This window comes from Xenopus laevis, chromosome 3L (assembly GCF_017654675.1).
Source record: "Xenopus laevis strain J_2021 chromosome 3L, Xenopus_laevis_v10.1, whole genome shotgun sequence".
Classification (NCBI taxonomy): Eukaryota; Metazoa; Chordata; class Amphibia; order Anura; family Pipidae; genus Xenopus; species Xenopus laevis.
The window spans coordinates 45,761,580-45,789,427 of NC_054375.1; the positions used below are offsets into that span (position 1 = coordinate 45,761,580).

Genomic DNA, 27,848 nt, shown 5'->3' on the forward strand with positions numbered 1-27,848 from the left:
GCTTTAGCAAAGACAAAGAAGTCTAATACTGGTTAACGTCCGGGTTAACCAAAAGGCCATGATCCCCAATAACATGTAGGTGCTGGTTAAAGTAGTTGTGTAAAGTGCTGTTATTGTGAGACCTACAAAGCCCGGGCATGATAACTGCTCCAGCAGATCTAACCTACAAAAAAGCTTCTTCCGCGTCATCTGCTTCATCTCACAGCTGACAGTTAATTGAATTTACAGTAAATCCAATCATTTTGTGCCAGATTTCGGTATTGATGGAGGAGCTGACTGCATTACAAACCGTGAGATGATTTTTGTTCTTTTAATAGGCTGACATCACCGTGAATAATACGTAAGTGACAATGACCTCAACTGTGAATTCAAGCTCTTTTAGGAATAATACTTCCCAGGGCTGCCAGTTATGGTTATTGACCATCCATATGTTGAGCCTTAGCTTTTGTACTGACACTATGATCATGCACGGGTTTGTAAATCAATGATCTAGCAGTAGCACTTGATATCCTACAGAAAGTGCCTCCTTGTCCAGCAGTATCCCATATAGGGCCCTATTTATACCAGATACCCAATGGCTAAACCAGTGAACTCTGTTAATCCCAGATACAACTTTTCCAACATCTGTTTCTATTTAGGATAGCACAGGTGTTGGGTTCTGTTATCAGGAAACCTGTTTTTAAAAATAATTACATTGTACTCTGTGATAAAATAGTACCTTATACTTGATCCCGACTAAAATATAATTAATCCTTTACAGAGGCAAACAATCCTATTGGGTTTAATTCATGTTTCAATGATTTTTTAGTATCTTTACTTTATAGAGAAGTTCGGTAAAATCTCTCATCCGGTCAAGAGCATTCTGGATAACAGGTCCTATACATGTACCTAACCCTGTTCAAAAGAACTCAGGAAAGAGTTAAAGCATTACAGATATAAAGGGCAATATGATTTTTAATGATTCTGTGTATTTTGTTGTCCAACCCATTAATAGTCCTGTGAACTTATGGTCAGAATTGCTAACTATTAATTTGAACGCCAATCTTGGGTGCTCTTGTATGTAAGGCGATTGTCGTGCACCCACAAATCGCTCTGTTCTACTTTTACTCGGCTAATAAACTCCAGGATGTCAAAATGCCCAGATTCACTGTGTGTGCCATTGCCCTAAGGTGGCTAAAGAATTATTCCTTTGTAGTCCACTTGTTTGGCCTGTACATGAATGATTGCTCAGCTGATCACAATGACTGGATCAAAAAGGGCCTGTGATCCAACAGATGCTCATGATCATGTAATGTCTGCCACTCTGATACTGATAAGCCATTAAAGGGGTGTTTCACCTTTGTGTTACTGAGAGAGAATAAAATTCTGTGTATGCAGATTCCCCCGTGACTTGGATGGATTCCGTTCTCAAGCTAGCCTTGGTTACTAGTACCCTGACCTTGAGGAAGAACCACTTGATTGGCAATAAGTAGCAGTTTTTTGTTTTTCTGTGCTGAGAAGATATCTGTATGCTCTCCCACTGGTTACTCCCATTTACGCTCGTATGTTATCATGTCATACATAAAATTCTGTAATTCCTTTGTTCAAGGTTCTTTGTGATTTCAGAATCCACAGAACTCATGCCAAATAAACTTTATCTTTTAACCTCAAGTGGTCTACCATAATGGAACTTTTTGTTTTGCCTACTCCTATTCATCATCCAGTTTTTTTTCAAACCACAAGGGTTTACTAGGGTAAATTGAACCCTAGTGATTTGATAACTGCTGAAATTGGAGAGACTGAATAAATAACTCAGAAAAGCAGCGTCGGACTGGCCCACCGGGATACCGGGAAAAATCCCGGTGGGCCCCAGTCCTTGTGGGCCCCCACGACCACAATAATGTCTTTTTTGTCAGTGCTGCGCTCCGGTTTTGCGCAATCCTCCCCAGCAATGGGCCCCACAGCACTGCCATTACTACTCCTACTGGGCCCCTTGCCCAGTACCGAACTGGCAAAGCTGCTCCCTGATTTTGCGCGCTGTGCTCCGGTTGGATGGTGGTTGCTATGCGCATCATCACGTATTAGCTGTGCCTGCCTATGCGACATTGCGCCTGATGATGACATCACGGACTAGCCGGCGTCCTTCACGTGGGGGAGGAGAGAGTTGCGACGTGCATCAGAGTGCGAGCGGTACTGCTGCCATACTGCTCCAGGTTCCTGGCTACATCATTTGCTTTTTTCTTGTCAAGTTGGGCTGGTGATGACTATTGCAGCAGCAGTCGGACAGTCCTCTTCTCTCTGTCTCCTCTGCCAGTCCAGGAGAATAAACTACATTCAGTGCTGGACTGGTGAGCAATGATCTAATGGGGGCGGAAGGGGGGGGGGTTGGGGGACATGGACTATGAACTATGTTGGCCTTAATTAGCCCCATAATCCACATGGACTTTTTTTTTTTTTTTTTTTTTTTTTAATCTGACCATCTCCTGTAGTCACTGTCAATCTCCAGTCTTTGCCAGTAGTTGCTTCATATATCTATCTCTGGTTGAAGCTGATATATGAATTATTTTATTGGGACTGGGATGGGAATGGTTAAAGTAAAAATGATAAAATAAATGAAATAAAAATGATAAAATAAATGAAATGCTCAATGATTTTTTTACTTGCTTAATTCAGTATAACATGAATTTTTAAATCAATGAATGAATTACCAATTGATTAAATAGAATACAATTCATAAAGCTGATGGAGTACTGGTGTTTATAAAATGTGTATAATATAGTTTTCCTACTTTATTTGCAAATGGCCTGCCTTTCAAGCTTCAGTTGTGTGGACTTTGCATACCAGGTGTTATCACATTTTGATCAGTCGCTGCCCATTGAGCTTACAATCTAAAGTCCCTATTTTATTCACATCAGTTCCTGCCTCGGTGAGCTTACAATGTAAGGTCCCTATCACATACTATCAGAAGGCCCTATAAAATACCTATCAGAAATTTAACCTGCAGCAGTGGATATGGTTCTTCACATTGAGAACAGTGAGGTTGGGGAATGCAGAAGATGTTGTGATTTTGTGCTGATTCTGTTAATGCCTTTAAGAAGGGCTTGGATGGTGATCTATAGTTAGTTGTATGTTTATAAATTTATGCAATCCATTTATGCCAACACTCGTATATATTAAATATACGTTTATTTGGGCAATTGTATGCTTGCTACCGATTTTGCTTGATGATAAAAATGTTTACATTGGTATGCATTTTCTTTTTTTTTTCCCCCTTGTTGGCTTTCGTGAGTATATGGAGGGGCCCTTCAGATCAGGTTCTCTGGTGGGCCCCAGGTGCCCCAGTCCGACACTGCAGAAAAGTAAAAAATGAAGACCAATGGCAGATTGTCTCAGAATATTACTGCTTACAGGGTTCAGTACCCCTTTAAAGTATTCAACTATAAATGCATGTCAGGGTCTTTCTGGCTATGTATTTCTCTTAATTTGTCTGTCTTTCAAGACCTATGACTGATGGGCGAATCTGACTGGTTTTGCTTTGCAGAAAATTCGCAAAACAGCAAAAATTCTCCAAAATTTATCGAAATCTTTGGGGCGACAATTTTTTTTCACCCACTGGAGTCAATGGGTGTAATTTTCACGACAAAACTCGGTGAAAAATTTTGCTCATCACTACCTATGACCTTATGTAAACAATTGAGTTTTCAGCCCATTATAAATGGGGGCCCAAAACATGAATCTGGTGTGATATTTACTGGTGTTTGTGCAAGGAAATTAGAATTTCTTTGGATTGTGGTACATAGTAAGGAATCGGATATTCAGCATATATACTCAGTTGCTTGTATGCTTTAGCATCCATTATTCCATAATACTGTACCTGTCACTTTTGATTTAGTCATTTAACTAGAAAGCCTGCAGAAGAATCATATGCTAATGGTGTTGGTTACAAAATGCAGAATAATCTTAAATTAACCTTGAAGCTTTTCCAAATATGATTGTCAGATTTTCTGTGCATGCATTTTTCTCCCCTGTTTTCTTTCATTCTGCTTTTGGCAGTTTTGCCTTTGACAGATGCAGTAGTTTAATAATTACATCCATCATATATAAATAGATTTACGCCTTAAACAGGAAGGAAGGGGGAAGGCTTAGAAAACAACCGTAAGTGTTCTCATCCATTAATATTAATAGTTACATATCTCTGCTGTAAAATCAGGCCAGAATCCCAGCAGAAAAGCAAAGCTGCATTGTGATGTAACATGGAAACCTACATTCTTCATAGGCTGCAATGTGTAAAAGGAAGGAGCATGACTTAGGGGTTGGTTATAATTGGAGGGCAGAGGGGGTACGGTTGTGCTTCCATTGTTGCTTAACAGCAACTCACAGGATGTCCCAGCAGCATCCAGACTGCTATTAAAAGGAAGGTTCATGTCAAAATTACTCGCATTCATATGCAAAGGTTAATTGCAGTTGGTCTTTGCTATTGACGTTTTTGCCTTTTTATTTTGTACTGGAGCGATAAACTGGTCTGGGACAATGATGCCTGACACCCAGAATGCAGATTAATTCTGTGGCTCTAATATTATTTTTGTGATTTGAATTACTTGTCTTTTTGATCTGTCCCTGTCTTATTTATCTTGGCGTCTGTCATTCAAACCACTCTCTGGTTTATACATTTTGATTGGGCGTCTTTGAAGTCACCCGATCATCGGCCATTGTTAGTGCTGAATGGTCAGATACAGGTAGAATTCTATTGTTTCTACCTGTATATCTCACCATTCAGCTCTACACATTGATATTAAAACAAACAATCTTTTTTGGAAAGATCGTAATTGTTACGTTATGGGTCCACATCGCCATACGCATTTATTTTATCTGGAGTGCCGCCTTTTTCTATACATGAATATTACTGCTGCCTCTAAGGCCAAATGGGGTATTTCTTTATAGTGTTTTAATGCTTTACAAAAGCTTGTGGCTTCAATAGTTTGCATTGCTTGGTCCTTACCAGAACAAGCCCACATACACCTGTTTAGTGGTTTGTGTGGCCTGGCATCTACATTTAATTAAATTTAAATCTATTTAAAATTAAGTATGGATAAATTAATTTAAACTGACATGCCATAATTCCCTTGAGACCTGGGCAGAAAATACAGAAAGTACATTAAAACAAAAAAAAAAAGAGACCTGGTTTCTTGATCCAGAAATAGAAAGTAAACGTAATTTGCTAAGTAATTGCCACTAATAGTCCTTGAAATGGAAGGCTGAGGCTGTTTAGTTCGCACGACAATGGGTTTGGCATCTGAAGCATTGCAGTGAATTTAGTACAAGGGATGATGGCACAGGTAAAAAATATTAGGCTAAAAATCATTTAAGTATTAAATTAACCCAATAGGCTAGTTTTGCTTCCAATGAGGATTAATTATACAGGTTTGGATCCATTATCCGGAAACACTGTATCCAGAAATTTCCGAATTATGGAAAGGCCGTCTCTCATAGGGCCAAATTCACTAAAGCGAGAAGCGCCTAACGTTAGTGCAAATTCGCCAGCGTAACATCATTTCGTTACTTTGCCGATTTACTAACGGGCGTTGGCGTAAATTCGCTAGCCAAGTGAACCTACTCTAGCGCTACTTCACACCCTTACGCCAGGCGAAGTTGCGCTATGGCGAAGGGTCAACATAACTACACTAATTCACTAACTTGGACATTTTACTGAACGTTACATGATTTTGTAGTACACTTAAGGTATGAAGATCCAAATTACGGAAACATCCGTTATCCGGAATAACCCAGGTCCTGATCATTCTGGATAATAGGTCCTATACCTGTATCTTAGTTGGGATCAAGTACAAGGTACTGTTTTATTATTACAGAGAAAAAGGAAATCAATTTTTAAAATTTGGATTATTTGTATAAAATAGTGTCTATGGGAGATGGCCTTCATGTAATTCGGACCTTTCCAGATAACGGATATCCCAGTAATGGATCCTACACCTGTACAAGGAATTGTTTTTTAATACAGAGAAAAATGAAATTGGATTATTTGCATAAATTGGAGTCCATGGGATACAGCCTTTCTGTAATTCAGAGTTTCTGGATAATGGGTTTCCTAATAGTGGATCCCATACCTGTATTATTTTATTATAACAGAGAAAAAAAAGGAAATTATTTTTAAAAATTAGAATTATTTGATTAAAATAGAGCCAATGGAATATGCTTTCTGGATAATGGATACTTGAATACATATGTGTGGTCTGTCTGGATGTAGCTGAAGTGCCACATAGGGTTGCCACCTGTCTGGTTTTCACCTGGACATTCCAGTATTTTGAAGGGCTGCCAGGGTCAAAGCTTTCTGCACGGTTTTCTAAATGAGGAAAACCAGGCAGGATAGGCCGCCCCCAGCACCACGGCCCGCCGCGTCATGCCCCTGCCCAGTCTCCACCGAGCGAAAAGGTGGCAACCCTAGTGCCACAAGGCCCCAAAACAAAACTGGATAACATTTTTCATAACACATTTTTTGTGATTGTACTATTCAGCAGAGTGGGTTAACGAAAACTACCAAGACAATCGTTGAGTTTTGTTATTAATAAGGAATAAAAAGCTTTTTTTTTTTTAATGCACTATTTGTAACCATAGATTAAGGCATGTGACCACAACAGAGTTGAAGGCTGACTCAAATTGTGTGGGATTGTTTCTTCAGCCTACACGTTCATATTGTTCCGTAGTCATCGAGAAGGTTTTCTTTTCAAACTGCCCGGCCAATACAAATCCCCTGTTGGACGCACTGTTTGCTTTAACATGTCATGGCTTTTGTACTGTATGACCCTACACAGAATAGTTGGCTTCTCTACATGTGCACAGTTGCTTGCTCTGGATCAGTCTGTAAAACCACAACACAATCTGTGGTCAAAGTTGTGTATAGGCTTATAATGGGGGTAATGTAATCATTTGCTCTATGACTTTTTATAGTGTCTACATCTATGGTTTATGTGTAGCATGTAAGTATGTTGGTCATCAAAACAGAAATTTTGTTCAAAACATGCAAAAAAAACCAAACTAAACCCGTTATCCAGAAACCTGTTTTCCGAAATGCTCCGAATTCTAGGAAGGCCATCTCCTATAGACTCCATTTTAATAACAAAATGTTAAAATTATCTTCGGTATTAATAAAACAGTACCTTGTACTTGATCCAAACTAAGATGTTATTAATCCTTATTGGAAGCAAAACCAGCCTATTGGGGTTATTTCATGTTTAAATTATTTTTTGTAGATTGATTTTTTAGGGGTTAGGGTTATTTATTAAGGTTTGAGTTGTGTTTTCCTCTTAAAATTTGAGTTTTCCAGTAGATTTTTTTTGGTCAAAAATCAAATTTTTCAAGATTTCTTATACCTTGCCCTGTAAATAGCTTGATTCTGAAAATACAGCATCTAAAACCTGTCAAGGTCATGTAGGAGTCAATGGTAGAGGTCACTTGAACAGCTTGCATAATGTTCGGGTTTTTGCCCGAAAACTTAAATAATTCAAGCAATTTGATTTTTTTCCCGTGGAAAACTCGATTATTTAGTGAGTTTTTGGGTTTCGAAACTCGAACTTGCAAAGTTACGTTTTTCCACTGGAGTTTTTTCTTAAATAGGAGAACATTCAAGTTGGGAATTCATTTGAGGTATAAAAACCTCTAACATTCTACCTTTGATAAAAAAACCCCCCCCAAAATTATCAGATCAAAATTATGGAAAGACCCCAGGTCCTGAGCATTCTGGATAACAGGTCCCATACCTGTGTGTGTGTGTGTGTGTGTGTGTGTGTGCGCGTGCGTGCGTGTCAATCTGTCCAAATCCAAATTTTTAAAAATGATTTCCCTTTTCTCTGTAATAATAAAACAGTAGCTTGTACTTGATCCAAACTAAGATATAATGAATCCTTATTGGAAGCAAAACCAGCCTATTGGGTTTATTTAATGTTTAGATGATTTTCTAGTAGATTTAAGATCCAAATTACTGAAAGATCCATTATCCGGAAAACACTTAAGGTATGAAGATCCAAATTACTGAAAGATTCATTATCCTGAAAACTCCAGGTCCCGAGCATTGTGGATAACAGGCCTCATTCCTGTACTTGATCCCAACTAAGATATAATTAATAGTGATGTAATAATTACATCCATCGTATTATAAATAGATTTAAGCCTTAAACAGGAAGGAAGGGGGAAGGCTTAGAAAACAACCGTAAGTGTTCTCATCCATTAATATTAATAGTTACATATCTCTGCTGTAAAATCAGGCCAGAATCCCAGCAGAAAAGCAAAGCTGCATTGTGATGTAACATGGAAACCTACATTTTTCATAGGCTTTGGACATGGCTGCAATGTGTAAAAGGAAGGAGCATGACTTAGGGGTTGGTTTTTAAATTGGAGGGCAGAAGGGTTACGGTTGTGCTTCCATTGTTGCTTAACAGCAACTCACAGGATGTCCCAGCAGCAGCCAGACTGCTATTAAAAGGAAGGTTCATGTCAAAATTACTCGCATTCATATGCACAGGTTAATTGCAGTTGGTCTTTAACATTGACGTTTTTACCTTTTTATTTTGTACTGGACTGGAGCGATAAACTAGTATGCGACTGTCGGGGACAATGATGTCTGACACCCAGAATGCAGATTAATTCTGTGGCTCTAATATTATTTTTGTGATTTGAATTACTTGTCTTTTTGATCTGTCCCTGTCTTATTTATCTTGGCGTCTGTCATTCAAACCACTCTCTGGTTTATACATTTTGATCGGCGTCTTTGAAGTCACCCGAACATCGGCCATTGTTAGTGCTGAATGGTCAGATACAGGTAGAATTCTATTGTTTCTACCTGTATATCTCACCATTCAGCTCTACACATTGATATTAAAACAAACAATCTTTTTTGGAAAGATCGTAATTGTTACGTTATGGGTCCACATCGCCATACGCATTTATTTTATCTGGAGTGCCGCCTTTTTCTATACATGAATATTACTGCTGCCTCTAAGGCCAAATGGGGTATTTCTTTATAGAGTTTTAATGCTTTACAAAAGCTTGTGGCTTCAATAGTTTGCATTGCTTGGTCCTTACCAGAACAAGGCCACATACATTAATAGTGATGGGCGAATTTGCGCCGTTTCGCTTCACCGAAAAATTTGCGAAATTCACAAAACGGAAGAGCATTTTTGCCAAAAAAACGGATGCCGGCGTCAAAAAGGGAAACGCCGCCGCAAATTCGCCCATCACTAATAATTAATCCTTATTGGAATCAAAACCAGTGTATTGGGGTTATTTAATGTTTACGTGATTTTTTTAGTAGACTTAAGGTACGAAGATCCAAATTATGGAAAGATCCATTATCCGGAAAACTCTAGGTCCCAAGCATTCTGGATAACAGGTCCCATACCTGTATATATAGATATGTTTTATTTTTTATTACACCACAGCAAAAATAACACCACCACAAGGACAGTAAAAATAAGTGAAAGGTTAGGTTCAGGAGCTCGTATTTTATGGTTGCTATTTGATCCCTTAATTAAAAAATTCTGAAAAGAAATGGCAGGTTTTAAAATAAGAGCATCTTTTTATTCATGTTTCCACTGGTTTTCAGTGGAACATGATACAGGTAGTCCTTGATTTGCTAGGGTTAAAGCTCCCTGATCCTCCTCCTTGTTTAATGCTACATAAGCAGCAATAAAAGGCTTAGCTAAGTGATCTGTACTGTTTTCCAGCCATAAACTCAGCTTGAGCTGTGAAGTATGAATGGCCGCCAGAATGCTTTCCAGGAAAGTCACTGGTTGCTGTATGCCAAGTGGAGCTGACTGGAACAGGTCAGACAAAGGGAACTGGCGATTGTGTCCTCGGCAGGAGAGCACGGAATTATGGTTTCACCCTTCAGAGAATGCATTATATAGCAAATACTCCCAGAGATGGTTTCAATGGTAAAATTCATTGGCACCGGATATCCTTTAGGACACCAGTGCCTTTATTAAATAATCACAGGGACAAATACCGACTTTTCTCCATAAAATTATATTCCCTTATTTTTATAAACTTAAAAATATTTTTTTTATAGGGGAATGTTAATCATAGTTGAACATATTTTTCTTTTGTTGTTATACATGTAAATGCATTTTTTAAACTGTACAGGTTCTTTACACGCTTTGCCAACTGTAAAAATATGTTAGATCTGCCTGTTCTTGACAAAACAGCATAAGTACTACTTCTAGTTTAAAGGGGCAGTATACCTCCTTGTTCAGCTTGAACATACTTTTTGCCTGTTGATTTCATTATGAAAAATAAATTTTTGTATTTCTTGAACTAAATAGTTAAACTGTAGCTACTCCATGTTTTGTTGTCATGAGGTAAATTACCAGCATAGAAGAGCCTCCCTTCTGCTTTTGTTGTGGCTGTTTTGTTAGCAGTTCATTATGCAGAGGGGGATTATCTGTACCCTGGTAATTATCTATATCACAAGGACCAAACATAAAGTAGCTTCAGCCGTGTTTAGCTGAAGAAATAAGAAAACCCATAGATTTTATGTGTTTAAGGGCAGAGACACACGCAAAGATTCTGGGAGTTTAGTCGCCCGAAGAAGAGGTGATTTGTCACAGGGCAACTCAATCTCCCCAAACTGCCTTTCTGCCTGCTAGAATTAAAATCTCTGGCGGGATGGCCCTCTGAGCAATTCGTTTTCCAAAGTTGCCTCACGAGGCATGGCTTTTCTGGGAGATTAGTAGCCCAAAGAAGAGGCGATTTGTCTCCAGGCGACTAAATCTCCCCAAATCTTCGCATGTGTCTCTGCCCTAAAACAATAGGCAAAGAGTATGTTCAGTACTATCTCTCTGTATTAAACTCATGGTGAACCGGGTGGGGGGTATAGTGTATCTCTCCGTGTAGCTCCATATACATCTATATATCAGCTGTACTAAGGACTCCTGGGGACATTTGTCGATTTGTAGCCATGAGTAAGTGCTTTGCTTTAAAAAAGTCTTGCAGTTCTAAATACTGTCTTTATTAAAATAACTAAAAAACCCTGAATTGTTTTCACCCCATTTCACTGAACATTGATGCAGTTGATGCTAATGGAGATTGCTAAGTGATGTAAAATAATATCATAAAAACAAACATTATTCTGGCATTTGCACATTAGCACTTAAACATATGGAATTTATCCGTAAGGTCAAAACTCTGCATTGTTTTTGCTACCGCTTTATAAATGGGTGAATAATTTAACACCTACTTGTAGTCCATTTTATATAGGTCCCCTGATCTGTACTTTGGTTGTGGAGCAAGTTGTACTAAAGCAGATGGAACAAATGCACAAACCGTGTGTCATCTGTATATTTAGGGGCAGATTTACTAAGCTTGAGTGAAGGATTTCAATAAAACAAAATTAGAATTTCGAATTTTTTTTTGGGGTACGTTGACCATGGAAGGGGTCAAATTCGATCGAATTCGATCAAATCTAATGATTCGAAGTAAAAATCGTTCTACTATTCAACCATTCGATAGTTGAAGTACTGTCTCTTTAAAAAATACTTTGACTACATACTTCTCCACTTTAAACCTACCAAGGTGTAATGTTAGCCTATGGGGACCTTCCCCAGCACTTTTCTAACATTTTTTTTGATCGAATAAAAATCCTTCGATCGATCGCTTAAAATCGTTCGATTCGAAGGATTTTATTGTTCAATCGAACGATTTTTACTTCGATCGCAGCATTCGCGCTAAATCCTTTGAATACGATATTCGATGGCAATAGCTCAATCCGAAAATACACCATCTAAAACCTGTTGAGGTTATGTAGAAGTCAATGGGAGAGGTCCCTTGAACCATTTGAAGATGTTAATAGCCTTCATGATTATCGGGGTTTTTTCAGAGGGATTTGCAGGAAAACGCGATCAATTTGAGCTATTTGAGGGGTTTTTTTTGCGGAAATCAAGTTTTTTCCATTCGAGTTTTTCCTAAATAAGAAACCATTCGAGTTGTGAGTTCATGAGGTATAAAAAACCCTTAACACTCGACCTTTGATAAATAACCCCCTATGTATGATGTAGTGATATTGTGAAACAATTTGCAATTGGTCTTTATTTTTTTGTTTTTTGTGGTTTTATGTTATTTAGCTTTGTGTCCGGCAGCTCTCCAGTTTATTTCAGCAGCTATCTGGTTGTTAGGGTCTTATTTACACTAGCAACCAGCCAGCAGTTGAATGAAAGACTGGAATACATGGAATACAAACTAAATAAATGAGAACAGGAAATGTGTGGCCAGTTTGGCAGTGATAGAGCAAGGGACAACAGTCTATGTCAGAAAGGTGAGGAGAAAGGATTGTGCCACAACTAATGTTATGAAGATGTAAAGTTTTCCATACCTCGTGTTGCAAGGTTACATACAAATAGGCAAAGGACTGAATTGAAAGATAAAATTAAAAGCCTTGGACAGCAATAGTCCGCTGGGATCAGTGACCCCTATCTGAAAACTGGAGAGAAGCAGAGTAACAAGGCAAATATTTAAAAAAAAAAAAAAAACATAAACCCTATAAAATATAAATAATAAAGACCAATTGCAAAGTTGCTAGGAATATGGCATTCTATAGCATACTAAAGGTAAAGGTAAGCCATCCCTTTATTTTCTTCACAGTAATTATAGTGCTTTAATTTACGGTGCAGACTGTGCCGAAAACCAAGGGAGCCATGGTTTTGTGCTGAAAAATTATGTGTTGGGGGACATGGGTGTTCTCAAGCCAATCTCTTTCCCCCTGGTGACACACAGACATCACTACATACTCGTTACACGCTGTTTTTAAAGTGTTGCACAGAAAAAAACTGTTGTCACCGTTTAATATATTGGTAGGAATTGCTTATCAGTTGGAGTTACTGGGGCAGCCATTGGTATTGGTAAACTAAGGGTTAATCACTTTGTTTTGGTAACATTGATAAACCATATGGGGGTTTTCTTTTCGATAATGCATACCTCCCAACATTTTGGAATTAAAAAGAGGGATAAAAAATTTTTCTGTACGCTGCGCGGCTAATTATTTTGGTCACTCCCATTTTTGTGGTCACACCCCCTAATTACCATGTTCATTTTACTAAATTTGGCAGGTTAGGAAAGTTTGAAAATATTTATTCTTATCTATCTTACTTTTCAATTGGTCTTATTTTTTTGTTTTAGAATTTTTTTTTTTTTTTTTTTTTTGCCTTCTGCCTTTCCAGTTTTCAAATGGGTGTCACTGACCACATCTAAAAAAAACCAAATGCTCGATGCGGCTACAAATTAATTGTTATTGCTACTTTTTATTGCTCATCTTTCTACTCAAACCCTCTTCTATTCATATTCCAGTCTCTCATTCAAATCAGCGCATAGTTGCTAGGGTTATTTTGACCCTAGCAACCAGATTGCTGAAATTGAAGAACTGCTGAATAAAAAAGCGAAATAACCAAAAACACAAATAATAAAAAATTAAACCAATTGGAGATATCTCTCAGAATATCACTTTCTATATCATACTAAAAGTTAACTCTGAGATTAATATTACTCTGTACATTATACTACAATCTCTCAAAGGTGAACACCCCCTTTAAGTCCTCCCAACGCAGATATTCTACAGTATTAGAATACTGCGTACAAAGGCTTACCGGTATGTGTGCAGCGAATGGGTTTAACTTGTATATTATAATTCAAGTTTTGCACACACGTCAGAATTTAATGTGAGTTTAGATATAATTTTTATCTTAAAGATTGCTGAGGTCAGTGACCAGATGGCATTTTCAGGTGAATGCTAAAAAAAATTAAAACAAATTTGTTGTACATAAGTCTATCTATAACAGATGAATTTTTTTTTTTAAAAAAAAAACAAAACTTTTCCTACTTTCTAGTGCCTAGTCTCAGAGTATTACACTTCAAATATTGAGCTATGCTTCGATATTTTTCAGTCCCATATACTAAATTGTTGTTGAAGTGGAAAGAGGTAAAATGTTGGCAAGGGCTGGAGAAATACTGTCTCGTCTGCCCTGTCTGCAAATATGAATTGTTTGTTGAACAAATAAAGCAATATTTCACTAGTGAATTCAATAATGCATTAACCATAGGTTAGCTGCATCTATTTCACAACCACACATTAAAAGATAATTTCTGTTCAGTACAAGATACAGTTTTATTATCATCATTACAGAGAAAAATATCATTAATACAGAGAAAAGGGAAATTTGAATTATTTGATTAAAATGGAGTCTGTGGGAGATGGCTTCCCCATAATTTGGAGCTTTCTGGATAATGAATCCTACTGAATCACACATGAGAACAATTTGGGCTTTTTTCTGCCTATACCATGCTGGCCAAATTAAATACACTAAAGACCAATAGGCAGATTTATTAAGAAATAAAAAATTTTTGGATTAAATAAACATTTTTAGTTTTTTTTATTGTATTTTTTTTTTAACTCAAATCTTTTTTGAGATTTATTATACCCTGACCTTGGAAATAGCTTGAATCTGAAAATATACCATCTTAAACCTGTCGGTCATGTAGAAGTCAATGGCAGAGGTCCATTGAACCATTTGAAGATGTTAATAACCTTCATGATGTTTTTTCAGAGGGTTTTGCCCAGAAAAATCGATTGAGTTTATTTTTTCACAGAAAACTAGGTCAATTCGAATTTTCGGGTTGTTAAACCTTGAACTGGCTGATTCAAGTTTTTTCTTAAATAAGAAACCATTGGAGTTGTGAGTTCATTAGAGGTATAAAAAAATTCTAAAATTGAAATTGTTATTGATATATAACCCCCCCCCCCAAGTGTAAAGATGCACTACATTTTGCGCTCAAATTTAGATTACAAGCTCTGCAGTCTCTGTGGGATAAATGGCTACAGTTGGGTTACTGAGTCACAAAAGCCACCAATGTTACATAGATAGACCGCTTTTTAAATGTCTGAACATTGTGATATATCTGCAATCACTCTGTTATTTATAGATCATTGATGGATTGAAATCTCTTCTTGTTAAGATTGTGCCCTGTATTCACAGCACATATCTATATAAAGAAGCTTTATTTCGGCTAGTAATGAAACATCGTCTAGTCTGTGTGGTTTCCATACTGAATCAAACTGGGGGATATCATGTTTAATTCAAAAGTTACTGCTTCAAAATGCAGGCACTCATTCTGCCTTGTTATGCTATTTTGGTAGTGCTGGGTTTTATTTTTCATTTTGTATTTTAACCTCTGAAGAGCAAGCAGCATGGCAGCTCAGACACATACTAATAAATACAAATATCCGAATAAAAGACTCCCTGTGCAGAATAAGCGCTAATCCTCTGTAAAAGAAAGTAAAGCATTCTCAGATTATATGTCCCCCTGTACTGTACTGATCCTGTGTGTAGCATTTATCCTGTATTGTGTAAAACAATATAAGTCCCCCTCTTGGTGCAACAGAAATGAATTCCTCAAAGACACCTCAGCAGCTTGTGCGCATGTTACTGACTCGCTTACCTAGTTCTCTAATGCTGCGACTATTTGTGGAAAGTGCAAAGTGCCGGCTGCTAGTGGTTATTCTGCCGTTCTTAAGTAATCAACTCAATGGCTTCTCACGCTGGGGATGAAAGAAATCATGTTGTTAAGCAGCAGTTTGAAAATCAAATTCTATTCTACTCAGAGTTGCCAACAATAATGTTCTTGTTTTATTTTTGTTTCTAATGATCGACGCAGTAAAAGTAAATAAGGCTCCGTATGAATCGTGAGTCATTAAATCCCATAGGGGGAAATGAGCAATGTGGGGGAATGCGTTCGGCAACAACTAGAAAGCCATAAACTGCTTTAGAGCTGGCAATGGTTCTGGCATTGTCTTCTCACTGCTATTCTTAGCAATTTATTTTGTTATATATTGATTGTTTTACTGCAAATTCATTTGTTTGGGCTCTGTTCCCTTCTCCCCAGTCACTTTGTGACTGGTATGCATGCAGAACCCTACAGTCTGGACTCTGTATGCAAGCTGTCTTACTGTAGTAAGTTGCCTGCTGCTGCCTTTATAGTTTCTCTGCTGGGAAATGCAAGGGTTAAAGGATTTTCCTGTAACTACATCAGCACTGCATCCCTTTCTTATTTTCAAAAAGGGTGGGATTGTTTCTCCCTGCAGCATCTGCAGGAAGTTGTTTAAATAGAAATGGCTAAAATTAATAAATAAAAATGCTATACTTCCACTTTAAATATATGGTAAATGTCTGTTTGACAGCATGTGTTGAACTGTAAAACCTCGCTGGGGTCCGGCCAAATGATTTTGGGTAGATTAGCCAAAAGTGATTTGATTCAGGTCATAAATTAAACAGCATGGGGTTTTAATTTTCAGAATACTGTTTGCTGATTAAGTTTTCAATACTTATGATGTTTATCCACTCACCTCTAATTTTGGTCACAAAATATATATAGGTATGGTACTTTTTATCCAGAATGCTCGGGACCTGGAGTGTTCCGGATAATGGATCTTTCAGTAATTGGATCTTCATACCTTAAGTCTACTAGAAAACCATGTAAACATTAAATAAACTGAATAGACTGGTTTTCCTTCCAATGCTGATTAATTAAATTCTTAGTTTGCATCACGTGCAAGGTACTGTTTTATTATTACAGAAAATAAGGTCATCATTTTAAAAAAAAAAATGAGGATAATTTGGTTATAATGGAGTCTATTGAAGGCGGCCTTTCCGTAATTTGTAGCTTTTTGGATAACAGGTTTCCGAATAACAGCCGAGATCTGTTATTCGGAAACCTGTTATCCAAAAAGCTACAAATTACAGAAAGGCCGCCTTCAATAGACTCCATTATAACCAAATTATCCTAATTTTTTTAAAATGATGACCGGGTCTTGACCCGGACAGACAGTTTTGGAAGGACTGTTGATGTCCAAACTGCCTGCCTGGTTTTCCAAATTAGGAAAACCAGGCAGGACTCTCTGAGGTTGACACAGTGATAGGCCGATTTCTGATCTCCACCATAGCCCTGTACCTGTGACACCACAAGTTCTCCTCTCCTTGCCACTTTTGATATCACCTTTGGCCCTTCCCGCTCTCTGTGACATCACTTCCCGCCCCCAGCCCGGAGTAAGGAGCCGTGAATGGTGGCAACCCTAGACAGATCCCATACCTGTATACATACCTGTATATTAAACAGAAATATCACTTTTTTTGTGATGAATATCCTCAGGGGTTCTGCTGCTAATAAAAATTCTAGGTGACATTTTTTGATCTCTTTTTTTTTGGGGCAGTTTAGAAATTTGAATAGATCTTGGAGGCTACTAATAAAGGAAATGAGAACAGTGGGAAATTCTTGATGCAGGCTGCACAGAGCTGCTCTGGCTCCCAGAAAGGGGAAAATGGGGTCCGCATCCAAAACACATTCCCTTCTGCAAATATGCTTGTCACTTCTAACTGGGGGAAGGACTCAACTTGTCTTACTTGGTCTGAAATCAAGAGCTTAGAATTGGAATTTAAAGTACAGTTGTGACGATGGAATAAATCAAGAGATTTTCACTTTCTGGGAATGTGCCTTATCTGGTATGAAATTGCAATGCAGCAGTCTCCAACATTGAGTTCTTGCAAAATTCATCTGTTAGTCATCTTGTCAGAGAGAAAGAGTTGTTTTATATGGTGTTTCAGTCCCTGTTGGTTGGATAACTGCAGCTCATAATTTTTGCAATAAAATTTAAATTATACTGTATTTAGATGTGTGGGACAACCTTTGATACATACCTCATGTGTGCACATTCCTTTACTTCTTCATGCATTTGTATTTATAGGGCACAGAAGCTCTCTTGAAGGGCTACCTGTACATTCAGAGAGTTTAATGAGACACTGCTTTGCATATAGCTCGCCAGCTCTGACATACAGTCCGAGGTGGAACCAACACTTCGTTGTATCCAAAGGTAGGACTGGAGAGAAGGGATCCTAGGTTATATCGCTGTGGGCCCTGTACAGTCTGCCTTCATTTTCATCAGTGGGCCCATGGATTTATTCTATCTACCCATTCCCAGCATTGCAGCAGATCTCAGTCCAGCCCTGACATCACCTGGTTGGCTTGCCTGCTGTGTGCAGAAAGCTCTCTGGCTGCTTCTAAATCCAGACTCTATACTTTAAGTATGTGATTCGCTAAGCGCCTAATCTTTATAGGTTCCTAGTATACACTTGCCTTCCTGGGGGTCTGCTTGCTTAGACACTGATACAGTAGAATTTACAGTAATAGTGGAGATATGCCGTTAACATTTTAATTCTGTGGGTGCCGGTAGACACTGTACAATTCATGTTGGCAGTCACTGCTTCATTTAAAGGGGAACTTTTTGAAAAGTAAACATAATTTCAAGCAACTTTGCAATATACATCACTTAAAAAATATGCAGACTTTCGTGATTTTTAATGGTTTGGATCAGTTCCCTAAGCCTAGCCCCCTGCTCTCCTGCTGATCTGTCTGACTACTTTGCTGAGCTGACTGACTACTGTTACTTTGTATCAGCAGCCATCTGTCCTCAGCCTGCATCCTCCAAACCCCACAATTCCTGCACACATGATTTCAATAAAGGTTGATGCAATAAGTGCAATGCATTGTGGGTTATGTAGTTCCTGCATGCTGTCTGTAAGCTGTGGAGAAGTTGTTGCAATTTGTAACATCGGTGTTTAGTCCCTCCTTTCCTGCCAGGATTTCAGCTGGATTTCAGCATAGAAAATGGCATTTATTCATAATTTTTGAAGAAACTGTGATGGGTATATTAGGGGTTTCTGTGTTATGTTCGCCTCTTTATCAAATTTTGGTTTGGAAGCCAGAGTTCCCCTTTAATTAATAGAGTCTCTATACAGTTAAAGCATCTGTTATCTGGAAACCTGTTATCCAGAAAGCACCGAATTACAGGAAGGCCATCTCCCATAGACGTTATTTTAATTAAATCATTCAGAGTTTTAAAATTGATTTCCTTTTTCCTCTGTAATTGGTTTTCATTTTGTATTACTTGTCCATTTTGAGTTATTTAGCTTTTTATTCAGCAACTTTCCAGTTTGCAATTTCAACAATCTGGTTCCTAGGGTGCAAATAACCATAGCAACCATACATTGATTCGAATAAGAGACTGGAATATGAATAGGACAGGGTCTGAATATAAAGATGAGTAAGTCGTAGCAATAACCGTAAATATGTTGCCTTACAGAGCATTTGTTTTTAGATAGGGTCAGTGACCCCCATTTGAAAGCTGGAAAGAGTCAGAAGGCAAATAATTATTGAAAACGAGTTGAAAAGTTGCTTTAGAATTGGCCATTCTATAACATACTAAAAGTTAACTTAAATGTTAATGACTCCTTTAAAGGTATGACAATACAAATACGTTTTTGGAACAGTGGATATTCATTTAGTTTTCTGTGGGATAAAAAAATTATTTTTGACCCACAACAGATTTCCCTGTGCCCTCCTTGAGAGCTGTAAACTGTATAGTATAAAGTACAGTATAAAGAACAAGTACAGGCCTGAAATGTAAAGTATTAGGATCAAGAACTCGCGTCACAGAGCTGAGCTGCAATTGTGTGTGTTTGTGTGTGGGTCTCGTTGGAAGAACATGTACAAAAATCCTTGCCATCTGTCTGTCTTGCTTTGGCCGATTTTTCAGCAGTAAATGAAGTACAGAAATAGACAAAGACGTGCATTGTTTTCATTGGCAGTGTGGTGCTGTTCCACAGGATTTCTAGCAAGTGCTTAAGTAACGTTGGCAGCGGGCAAGGCAATGTTGGCAGTGGGTAAGGAAGCTTTCACTCGCCTGAATCGCATATTGGTTTGATGGTGTAATTGTGATGTGATGTGCCTACAAGAAAAAATGCCAGCTTGGTGTAATATGAACATGGATTGACCTGAATAGTGCATTTATATATGGGAAGATTTATGTAAGTATTTTGCTTTAGATCAGGGGTCCACAACCGCCGGGCCAGGGGCAGTCATGAACTGGGTGGCCGAGCGTAGCCTGCAATTAACGTGGCGCACCTAATTGTGGGAGAAATGCTGCACTATGGGTAAAAAAACATGGTTACTTGTCTTGTAAGAGATGTCCTCGCCTCTAGGGCAAAGATTTTATTGACTTGCGCCCCTTTACTGTTAAGGTGACCAACTGCTCACCTGCCACCCAAATAGTAAATAAATAGCTGTGTCTGTATACAAGGCATCATAAGCCAAAATGACCACGCTAAATGTACATTTATTCATTACTCCTTTATATTTTCTGAATTATAATCCGTATCGACTAGTTTGTAAAAATATGAAACACACCAACTGTTTTTCATTGTATCTAAACTCTATATTTTTCCTAGATTATGTCATTCTTTTGATATTTTTCTATTAAAGCTGAAAATTCTTTCGTATGGGCTCTCTAGTCCCCACCCTGAGTCATTCCCCTCTTACAAGGAAATCACTGCTAAATCACCCAACGTGGTTTACGTTTACCAGATGCTCCTTGTCCATCACACATGCTATGAGTTACCTATGTCTCCAAAATGCATATTTGTGTTAGCCTATATCCTATGATCTCATTTTGCGTTGCTGTTATATAATGTGAGTCAGTGACTCCTAATTGGATGGTAGCTATGGTTACCTGAAAAGACACTTGGAACAAGATCTGCTTGTTATCAGCACGGCTCCCCACAGAAACACTTATAGCTGGATTCTTGCCGTTGTGAAGTTGCTGTCGTATTCCTATACAAAAAGAGCAAGGCAAAGCAAAGCCAAGTTTTTGATTTTTCTTAGGTTATTTACCTCTGTAGCACCCCAATGTGCAAACAAAATTTATAGGGGAAGTAATAATAGTAATTACAGCAGACAAATTTCATAGATGTTTAAGACCGCTTGGTTACAAAGCAGCTTACATTGTTATATGTTTCATGTAGGGCAGTGCAAATATACACACCACAAAGTAACTGCATCGGGCTTGATAGCCTGCTTTCTGCACAGGGACCGCCACAATTATACTATTTAATTAGCCTATTTAATTGCTGCCACGTGCCATTCTTCTAAGGAACTGTAAGGAACGATTAAGGATAATCTCTCTCCTGCTGTGCCTTCACAGACTCACTTCCCATTCTAGTGAACTATAGTATGACGTGAACCTTGGGAGTCTGGGGGCATTTGGGGACAACTGGTTTCTAGGCCGCCTCCCTTTTTATATTTTTTAAATGGGGTGAGCAAATTTTGGCAGTATGCAGCCTTGATCCTTTTCCTAACAATTTAACGCAGGCAAATTGATCTTTGCTCTCCCAAAGTAGGAAATACTTCCTTGCTTGTTTTTTTCTTAAAGGTATCCTGTCATCAGAAAACATGTTTTTTTTAAACACATCAGTTAATACTGCTACTCCAGCAGACTTCTGCACTGAAATCCATTTCTCAAAAGAGCAAACAAATTTTATTTTTATATTCAATTTTGAAATCTGACGTGGGGCTAGACATTTTGTCAATTTCCCAGCTGCCCCTGGTCATGTGACTTGTGCCTGCACTTTAGGAGAGACATGCTTTCTGGCATGCTGCTGTTTTTCCTTCTCAATGTAACTGAATGTGTCTCAGTGGGACATGGGTTTTTACTATCGAGTATTGTTCTTAGATCTACCAGGCAGCTGTTATCTTGTGTTAGGGAGCTGCTATCTGGTTATATCACTCCAACTTGCAGTACAGCAGTAAAGAGTGATTGAAGTTTATCAGAGCACAAATCACATGACTTGGGGCAGCTGGGAAATTGACAATATTTCTAGCCCCATGTCAGATTTCAAAATTGCATTTAGTGCAATCCGTCAAATTATCGTGAGGTTAGTGGGAATTGAACGATTTTTCGTCCTACATCTGTCAGAAAATTGATCGGGCAGGTTAAAAAAAAATGTATCTGCTCCAGTGCAATCTATCTATGTTTACAGAGCCAAGCAGGCAGCTACCCTCAGTTTTCCTGGCAATATCGCTTGAAATTGTCTTTTTAGTTGATGGACAAATTGTACATTCAAACAATGGTTTCGAGGTAATCGTGGTCTCACGATAACTAAAAGATCTTTTAAAAATCTTTACATCTATGGCCAGCTTTAGTGTCAGTTTATGCTCAATCTGCCAGGGCTACTTGGAAAGTGAAAATACACCACTGAACTAGGATCACTACTTATGCACATATAATCTAAGAACTTTTGGATACTATGTTTGCCTTCAATTTAAGGTGACCACACATGGGCAGATTTAAGATGCCAATTTGGGTTTATGGGCCCCCCCCCACCGATATCTGTCCAAAAATTGGTCAGATGTTGATAGGGGAGGTTTATTGATGTGGTCCTCATCCCATCAGAGCCCACCCTTAATTGTAATCCAATTGTTTGACCCTAAAACCGAACGATCAGATTAGCCCAATATTGCTTGCCTTTGGTGAGCATATCAGGGGAGAGATCCACTTGTTTGGCGACCTCACCATAGTAGTTGATCTTATAGTGTATGGCCACCTTTACTCCAGACCTATACTATAGAATGAGAATGTTGTGTTGATTAATTCATCTGTTTAGATTGCCTATCTCCCTTCCTTGTTCTTCTTTTGATACCTTTTCCCAGTGACCCTTGGTATTAAAGGTAAAAGTTAACCTGAAATTCTTCAAGCCAAGTCCTGTTTCACGACGCCAATTCTTTGCAGAGTGTATTTTTTTCCCAAAGTCTTTTTAAACATTACAAGCCTAATAATCTGCTGAATAATAATCAAAGGCTCAGATTCCTTGTTAGAAAGTATTTACTAGAGGACTTTGTGTGTTTGCTGCTGTCTGGTAGGGGTCCAATACCACATGCTGTCAAGAAGAGTTACATATTTTGGGAGCCTTCCAAGCTCCCACCAAGTCTGGCACTGTGAGCAACCACAAGGAATGACCGAACACGAAAATATAAAAGTTTACAGATGTATGACGGATGAGGGGCTTTCAGGCTACATAATCCAACAAAATTATCTTATTATATTATTTAATTTAAAGTAAGGGCTGTCTGCATTACCGACTCAAAGCTAACAGTTGACTGAGGAATGCAAGTCAGATTCTTGACGTGCCTTCCTGTACCCTTTGGGGAATTCATGGATTATATTCATTCTGAGCATTTAGATGGTAAGTTTTATGAACAGGGATCTCCTTCCTCCTGTGACATGCCATCTAATAGTTTTTAATTGACTGTGCTACTTTTTGTCTGACATGCCACTCTCCTAGTCATCCAAGTGCCAGAGGGATGTCAACATTATTTAAATGGATTTAGAGGCAACAGCAGAGTTAGGAAGTAGCATATATCAAAAAAGGGAGGCATGCCAGACACTCATAGATTCCATGGACAGGTGTTTTAAGGATAAAGGTAATAAAGTAGTAAAGTAATATCATTTACAAAAGAATCTTTCAGTCCAAAATGTCCTTATTTGCTACAAGGTACTTATATCATTGGTTGGTTTAGTCCGCAGAGATGTGGAACAAGTAAAACCTGTACCATAACTATTTAATCTTCTTCTGCCTCATTAGTTAATTAATCATGTTTTCTTATTGGTTCTAAGAGCATATGATAGATTGCTTTGCAGCATGAAACACATAAGGCTATTTGTACCTGGTGTATTTCTCCTATATAACACCTGTGGGTGGAATCTGAGATTGTCTGTTGTTTTTTGGTATCTGCTATCTCCTCAAGCTGAAGGTTTGGGGCATGTTTGCTGGGACCGACCCCATTATACACTGGGGAGCCTTGATTTCCTGTCACCCAAAAAAAAATTTAAAATCCTATTTTTTTCACGTTAGTCAAGCAAAATAAACTTTAATTACACTATATAAATTATTTGAATCGTGTTTCAGTCTGAGCATTCATAATTATAGCAAGCAGGCAGGAGCCATTTTGTGGACACTGTTATTAAAGCAAGCCTTGCATCATTATAAAATCTTGTTTGTGCACCAGAATGGGGGACCCGATGTCCATCCCCATGCACTGGTTACAAATTATATGATAAAAAACAGAGGGGAATGTGGGGAGAGCAGTGACATCTAGTAAAGGCTGAATAGAAAGTTAAAGTAACTGCCTGCCCCGCCTCTATGCCTAAGGCATGTGCACCACATTATGCTTCACTAAGAATCCGGCGTTACTAAGCTCTGTACACTAAATTAGGGGTGGTTTGATTTCGTTTTCTTACTTTGCTTTTTTTTCTTTACAGGTCTGTCATTTGCAAAAAGAAAATTTGCTGGTTCACTGAATGAATTTAAGTTTCGGTGCATTGGGGATGCAGAAACGGATGATGAAATCTGCATTGGTAAGTAAGGAGAGATATTGGAGCTTTGCTAAATTGCCATTTGAATAATCAGAGACCCAAATTGTTCTTCTGCTCTTCTGACCTTTTCGGTCAACGTTTATTAAACTTTGATTTATTTAACTAATGTTGCCTGAACCTGGACACCAGTGATCTTCTTCCCAGTTGAATTTTGCCTGTATATCTGGATAGGGGGAGCTGCATCAGGGTTGGGGTCCCTGTGTGCCTGAGCATGTTCAATATTCAACCTCCCCTACTTAGTTTTATGCTGCTGCTGCTGAGGAAACAAGTTTGCATTTGAGGGTAAATGAGAAAAGGGTTGTAATAAAGTTAAAGTATTGTAGTTGTGTGAGAGTGATACAAAGCAAGGAAATGAATGTACGAGGGAGCATGTTGACATAAGTAGGAAGCTATCCGAGTGGATGCCTTTGGTTCAGCCCCCTGTGGCCCCAATGCATTGTTCTGATTTCCTTCTATTGCTGTTTCAGCGAGGTCCCTGCAGGAATTTGCTGCTGTACTGGGCAATCTTGAAGATGAGAGGATACGGATGGTGAGTAGACCTTGTGACACAGGACACAGTAAAAGGAACAATAGGAGCGCCCGCGTGGATAGGTTTGCGGCTGCCCTTAACTCCAAATCATGTTTCTACACATATTGAAAAATATATTTCAAACAAATATATTTCAAAATAAAACAATCGTCTCCTAAAACTGACCCATTCCACATTTCATTGGTTGCAGTGACAACGTAGTTATAAGAACACTGATCAGTGATGCCTGTAAAACGGCAATGGAACGCCACTGGAAATTAATTGAAAGTAAACAGCCTCTTAAAGGGGAGGTTCACCTTCAAGTTAACTTTTGGTATGTTGTAGAATGGCTGATTCTATGCAACTTTTCAATAGATTTTTTCTTTTAGTTTCTTTTTGTTTGTATGGATTGCCTTCTTTTGATTCTTTCCAACTTTTAAATGGGGGTCACTGACCTCTTTAAACAACAAATGCTCTGTAAGGCTACACATTTATTGTTACTTCTACTTTTTATTACTCATCTTTCTATTAAAGCCCTCCCTTATTCATATTCCAGTGTCTTATTTAAATGAGGGCTTGGGTTCTAGAGTAATTTGGACCCAACCAGAAATTGCAAACTGGAGAGCTGCCGAATAAAAAGCTAAATAACTCATAAACCACAAATAATAAAAAGTGAAAACCAATTGCAAATGGTCTCAGAATATCGCTCTCTACATCATACTAAAACTTAATTTAAATGTGAACAACCCCTTTTAGGAAAAAAATATAGAAAAGAATTACAACGTAATGTTATGCGTCTAAAGTGTAATGTGCTTCTGTATCATTATATTATACACGCTGCACTTTCTGTTAATGTGACGTACCCATTACACATAGTGCTCATTATTCTATGACACTAGCTTCGCTATACAGCACATATGAGCAGAACTAACACCTACTGACGTACTACGTGTGGGGTAGTGACTCGGAATATGGTACTAGACACATTCATTTTCGATCACTGCCAGTAGTACTAACTGCTAAAAGAAAACCATAGCAACTGAATGTTTTAGGCAGATCGAACCAGCATGGGAGGTAGAGTCACAGATGCTATAGTTGTGTGATTCTGTAACCATTTCACAGCATCATGGATTCTGCTGAGCTGATCTGAGTGGATATATGTTTAAAGAGGCAATATCCGTGTGCTCCCAGCAGTGCTACTGGAACTATAAGATATGGCGTACAGCAACTTTGGTCTGATCCAAAACCACACCTCTGTTTATCTGTATAGAGTTATATATCACTTCTCAGTCTCTGTAGAAGGAGGGATTATTATGTCCATTACCAATATCTCCAGTAGATAGTCGAGAGTAGGTTATTAAAATCTGGAGCAACCCTGCTTGGGCTGTCACCATGTTTTTTTTCCTGCTGTACCAAAAATTAAACATGAGTGCAGATTAGTCAGATTTGTGCAGATTTAGTCTCAAACATGTAAACACAAAATTCCTTTGTTGCTGATTGATGACTTCCTGCATCCATCTCACACGTCTTCTTGATTCGATTAGTGCATCAAAAATTCCCACGGTTCATTCATAGAATGTCCCTTTACAAAGTTTCTTAGTGAATTTCCCATCACGGTTGTCTTCTCTCTCATTATTGGCCACCTTCTTTGGATACTGTGGTTGAACTTTGACATATGTTTCTTTCAAGCTCCAGTTAAGGTCACCGGATTATTAGGCTGGCTGTTAAAATCCAATTCCCTTTAGCCTGCCTTGTATAATGTCACTAATGATTATTAGAGACTCCCCCCTCGCTGTATAAGGGATGTCACTAGAAACAGTAGTTTGAGGGCAGAAGGAAGCAGCTGTTCTAGAGCCTGCTACCCACTCAAATCAACAGAAAGTACTACTGCTGTTTATTTTGGCATGGCCTAGTCCTGCTAAGTTATCCTCAGTAGCTGTGGTTTCCTCCACTTCTATATTCCTCTATTTTTGCTTTGTTTTGTTTTTGCTTCCTTTTAGAGCCCACTTAGTTATGACCATTTAATACAAAATATGCCTGAAATATACCTGTTACTAGGGCCTGTGGTTGTTGTATAGAAAAACAAAGCCAAACCATGTATAAATACGTTGCTGTTTAGCTGTAGTTTAAGAAAATTAGGACAATTGCAAGGAATTTTAGTCTAGTTGGGTAATAAATGAACAACCTGAAGTAAAATGGGCTGCAAAGCCAAATCTTATACATTAGACAGCATTAGAAAAGCACCTGAGTGCTGCAGTTTCCCCCTAATAAACTAAACTTCATATTAGGAGTGCCTGTCTCCTATTTGTACTAGCACCAAAGCCATTGGCACCCTGATATGCCCCCTCTCATCTGCAGTAACAACCAAGTGGCCTGCTGTCCGAGTTTGCACCCCAATTTTACTTGCATGTCCCCGTTAAAAGCATTTTAATGGTTTTGAAATTTTCCAAAATGGGTGTGCCCTGTGCAAAATGGGGGCATGCCTGTTTGTAAATTGGGCATGGCAATTCAGGGGCATGTATAAGACACACCCACATAAATAAAACAATATAATTGGCCTCTTTTTATTTATGTGGGAAAGTTTATTGGTTGTGTGACTTGTTGCAGTTGGGGTACTAGTGACATTTCAATTATAGCAGATCACTTTAGGTAAAAAAAAGATAACGTTAATTTGACACAAGTTTCGTGGATTCTGAACTCACAGAGTCAGAACCCCGAACAAAGAAATCAGAGTTTTTATAAACTTGGGAACTTATGATATAAGAACTTATGGACGTAAAAGGGCGTTAACATTGTGAGAGCATAGAGGTATCTCTTCACAGAACAGAAAAACAAAGAGTTGCGCTAATAATGTATCGGATGGTTCTTACTCAAGGTCATGGTGATAATGACCAAGCTAGCTTGAGAATAGAATCCATCAAAGTCAGGGGGCTCCTGGAAGAATCTGCATACGCAGAATTTTATTCTCTCTCTCTCCCGTGAATTCGTCTGACCAGGCCCATGGCCTATAGATTCGCGCATTTCAAACTGAGAATGTTTGGAGGTAAGATG

General features: G+C 38.4%; 1 protein-coding gene across 2 annotated transcripts in view; it reads left to right on the forward strand.

Moving 5' to 3' along the window:
* Positions 1-27,848, forward strand: part of arhgap26.L (Rho GTPase activating protein 26 L homeolog) — a 268,850-nt gene that overhangs the window by 41,283 nt on the left and 199,719 nt on the right. For both annotated transcript variants that reach the window (XM_018251140.2, XM_018251141.2), the window contains exons 2-3: positions 24,176-24,271; positions 24,757-24,818. In XM_018251140.2, coding sequence (XP_018106629.1) covers positions 24,176-24,271; positions 24,757-24,818 — 158 coding nt within the window. The remainder of the gene's footprint in view (positions 1-24,175; positions 24,272-24,756; positions 24,819-27,848) is intronic.